Here is a 4,622-nt window from a genome sequence, read left to right as displayed (position 1 = left end):
GAAGTACTGTAAAACTCTCTTAAAGGTACAGGGCCAGCGAGACGTTCAGCGTTCAACGAGACTCTGAATCTGGGAATCCTGTTTTGTTTTGTTTTTAATTGACAAAAATGGCAATGAAAAGCTAATTGTGCTGTATGCAGTGACAAAACAGGGGCATTTATTTTGTAAATAAACAAAAAGAAAGAAAGAAAGATTCTGCTGCTTTTGATTATTTATAGTAGGCCTAAACATATTTTAATCATTTTTAATTATCACCATGGTCGTCATCAGTATTAAGTGCATTGTTGTACGATGTTACCATCATTTTAGCCCTGTGTTCAAACTGACATATATAACCGTGGAAACCAGCAAAGATCAGCATTGAAACATGAAACCTGAATAGTTATTTAGTGCATGTTTGTTATAATCTTGCGTAAGAATCCCACTGCCCCATTCTTTTGTGGGCGATTAAACTTCAGAACAGAATATAGTCCTTTGAACTGCACGTTGATCACGGACACCCCCTGCACATGAACTGTTTCTGCTGACAGTTCTGCAATGCTGATCAATCATTAGTCACTACAACTATCATATGTGGATCTTTAGGTAAACAGATGAATGAATGAATGTTGCAATTCTGTAAAATAGAAGCTATAGTCAGTGATTTTATCATCCATTCATTACTTTTTTTGTAAGCACAGATCTTAAAACTGAGACCTAGATACACTTTGTTGCATAAAGTAGATTTACATTGCAAAATGTCAATCAATCCATCCCAAATCAAATAAGCCAAACTGATACAATCAGTTCCATTGTTTTGAAGCGACTGTCCCCCTATACTCAGGGTAAAATCTGTGATAAACTTTATGGACTTCGGCCAGGCCCTCACCTGCATTCACTACATGTGCAAATAGCCACACCTCCCTTCTAACTCTTTCTGCAATTGGCTAAACTACTATCACTCCCCCTTTAAACCCAGTCATATATCTACACTTAGTTCTAATACATCCTTTCTGACAGCAATCCAAGCAGGAACTCCAAGGAGGTTTCACGCTTTAGCAGTCAGTCATCATGTCAGACAGAGGTGCATTTGATACCAACGTGGTGACCCTCACCAGGTTTGTCTTGGAAGAGGGCAGAAAAGCCAAAGGAACAGGGGAGCTTACAACCCTTCTCAACTCAATGTGCACGGCCATCAAAGCCATTTCCACTGCTGTCAGAAAAGCCGGCATTGCCAATCTGTGAGTATCTGCCAATGCATCTATACCACCAGACAAGTATTCAGGCTTTCAAAGAAATTGTGGCCATTTTAAACAACAAGTTTTCAACTATATACAGTACTTTTAATTTTAATATTATGGTTTTCAGACCGTGTCTGTCATCTTTGCATCTTATAGTACAAAAAAAGTGAGGAGACTTTTCTCTATATATTGGTATTCAATGTGCAGCCACTATCACTTCCCAGACTATACAATGTGCTTTAGTGTCCTATTGATTAGAACCTTTTCAATAGTTTAAACTTTCATTTCCACCTGTGCAAAAAGCTTTTTCTGATGCAGCGTTTTTGCACATTTGAATATACATTTACTGTATTTCAGTATACTGTTGCAGTGGCTGGTCATTTCAGCTACTTTGCAAACAAACACTGCAGACTGAGGCAATGATTAGACCTCATCTCTTGCTGAAATAGAGGACAAAGGTCGAAGTTATCGGCTCTGTGAGGAAAGCATAAAGACTACATAATTCTTCATGAATCAATCTCTGTTAAAAATCTCTTTTTTATTTTATCAGCTATGGAATTGCCGGGAGCACAAATGTTACAGGTGACCAGGTGAAAAAGTTGGATGTCCTGTCCAATGATCTTGTTATAAACATGATTAAATCCTCCTTCACATCCTGTGTTCTGGTGTCTGAAGAAAATGAACAAGCCATCATTGTAGAACCAGAGAACAGGGTAAGTGTGTGCATCAGTGTTTTTGTTGTTGCTGTTGTGTAATCTGAAAACCCTTGATTAATTAAAGTAAAAGTAAAATGTCAAAGTAAATCCTTCAAACACTTTAATAACTTGGCCAATTTTTTTAAACTGATTTACATAAGGCAATTTTGTGTTAATATAATTTTAGTATATTTTTAATAAATGAAAATGATCTGACTTGTTTGTTTTGGTCTGTAAAATAATTTTCTCTTGTTGCGTTATTAAATCTGTATGTATTAACTAACAACTTTGATGTATTTGTGTATAGGCCAATAAACTACCTGACTTTTTATTTAGTTATTTATTTATTTTGCCCAGGGCAAATACGTGGTTTGCTTTGACCCTCTGGATGGCTCTTCAAACATTGACTGCTTAGCTTCTATTGGAACCATTTTTGCAATCTACAGAAAGGTACAGTACAGGCTTTCAGATCCAAATGCAGTACAAACAAATATCCCTTTATAGTCATCTAAAAACGAATGAAATGCTTTTGTTCGTTTGTGTGCACATGATCTCCAGGAGACTGATGATGAACCCTCAGAGAAGGATGCCTTGCGGAGTGGCAGAAACATTGTGGCAGCAGGGTATGCTCTTTATGGCAGTGCTACCATGCTGGTTCTCTCCACAGGCCAAGGAGTCAACTGCTTCATGCTTGATCCTGTAAGTCAGAATTATGTTACATGCTTAATATTCTATTTAACTTTAAATAGTTGCATTACTTCTTAAACTTTCTGTATCCTTTCTTCCTCCATCATTAGGCCATCGGCGAGTTTATACTTGTAGACCGGGATGTGAAGATTAAGAAGAAGGGGAAGATCTACAGTCTGAATGAAGGCTATGCAGCACATTTTTACCCAGATGTCACAGAATATCTGCAAAAGAAGAAATTCCCAGAGGTATGAGCCTCCAGATTTTGAATATATTTCACTGAAGGGTTTGTGCTAGAGAAACATCCTACTATTATCTATTTAGCAACCATTACGGTTACTATCATGGTAGAGTCAGATCTTAATTTAAACTTTAAGATATTCCATTGTTCAAAGTTTGGGGTCATTTTTTTTATTTAATTTTTTAATGTTTTTGGAAGACGTATTTCATGCCAACCAAGGCTGCATTTATTTGGTCCAAAATACATTAGAAACAGTAATATTGTGAAATATTATTACAACATAGAAATAGCTGTTTCTATTTTAATATATTTTAAAATGTAAATTATTCCTGTGATAGCAAAGCTGAATTTTAAGCAGCCATTACTTTGGTCTTCAGTGTCACATGATCCTACAGAAATCATTGTAATATGCTGATTTGCTGCTCAAGAAACATTTTTATTATCAAATTCTTAAAACGGTTGTGCTGCTTCATATTTCTGTGTAATCTGTGATTCAGTCAAGTATGTTAGATATTTTGACATAATGAAATAATTTCTCAGTACCATTTTCTCTTCCAAATGTGCGGTAGGACATTATATAGAAAATCTGTAAAATTCAGCTCAGTGAATAGCTTTAGCCAGCATAATTAGCCTCTTCCACTGACAGTAAAGATAACATTTCCACTCTGACTTGCAGGATGGAAGTTCACCCTATGGAGGGCGCTATGTAGGCTCCATGGTAGCTGATGTGCACAGGACTCTGGTCTATGGTGGAATTTTCCTGTATCCTGCTAATATCAAGAGCCCCAAGGGCAAGGTGAGAAGAAACAGGGTTTAAAAGTGAATGCATTGCAATGATAACAACATCATGAGCTGTTTGGGTTTTGTTTTAAAAAGAGTAATTTTAAAGTGTATTTAAGGCAACAATCTCACTGGTTTCATGTTTTTTTTTCTGGGCTCCAGCTGAGGCTGTTGTATGAGTGCAACCCCATGGCCTTCATCATGGAGCAGGCCGGCGGTATGGCAACAACAGGAGCCATGAATGTTCTAGACATCAAACCCGACTCAATCCACCAGAGGGTTCCTGTAGTGCTGGGTTCCCCTCATGATGTACAGGAGTATATCTCCATCTTTAAGAAACACTCGAAATGAGATGCAACCAGAGCTATCTACTACAACCACCACCATCCCACTGAACCTCAAAAACAAATAAGCAAAAAGGGCAAGGACAAGAACAGAAGCATCCGTTATCTTTATAGGATACTAGAAGTTTCTATTTTAAGTTTCATTTTCACAAATGTTTGTTTTGTTACATTTTTTTGTACACTTATGTGCCCTAGTTATGTAATTCATAATATAAAGAGATTATAAATATATAATCCAATGTCATACGTTTTACAGTGTCTAATATTAAGCCCCATAAACACTTCTGTTCACATTGAAAATAAAACCATTATTGTTTGATTGTGTCCATGTCATTTTTTTTTTTTCATTTTATTATTGGATGATCAGAAATTGTTGGAAAACATGGGCATGGCACGGTAACCAACTACAGATGCAAGTCTGCTTCCCACCAAGATGTTTCCTGGACCAGCAGCACTTAAAAGTGAAAATTGAAAACAATAAAAAAAAAAAATTATGTTGTTGCCTAAGGCCTGTTGTAGCCCTCTTTGGTGGCTTCATAGTACTGTAGTTAGCTTGCAAGTATAATGTGCATGTTAGTTTCCAAAATTCGTGTAAAAGCTTTAACAATACAGGCAAATCAGTGTTGTTTTTAACTAAAATTAAACTATTAAATAT

At 36.5% G+C, this 4,622-nt stretch overlaps 1 protein-coding gene across 1 annotated transcript; it reads left to right on the top strand.

The window, feature by feature from the left end:
* Window positions 1-978: 978 nt before the first annotated feature.
* On the top strand, window positions 979-4,223 carry LOC107655925 (fructose-1,6-bisphosphatase 1-like). The gene is made up of 7 exons (XM_016443549.1): window positions 979-1,220; window positions 1,771-1,933; window positions 2,273-2,365; window positions 2,474-2,614; window positions 2,713-2,850; window positions 3,520-3,639; window positions 3,786-4,223. Exons 1-7 carry the CDS (start codon window positions 1,051-1,053, stop codon window positions 3,972-3,974), a joined length of 1,014 nt encoding a protein of 337 aa, XP_016299035.1. The 5' UTR covers window positions 979-1,050; the 3' UTR covers window positions 3,975-4,223.
* Window positions 4,224-4,622: the final 399 nt, after the last annotated feature.

This window comes from Sinocyclocheilus anshuiensis, unplaced genomic scaffold (assembly GCF_001515605.1).
Source record: "Sinocyclocheilus anshuiensis isolate Anshui unplaced genomic scaffold, SAMN03320099.WGS_v1.1 scaffold860, whole genome shotgun sequence".
Lineage (NCBI taxonomy): Eukaryota > Metazoa > Chordata > Actinopteri > Cypriniformes > Cyprinidae > Sinocyclocheilus > Sinocyclocheilus anshuiensis.
The sequence above is the reverse complement of the archived record's forward strand: the minus strand, read 5'-3'. Positions and strand labels throughout refer to the sequence as shown.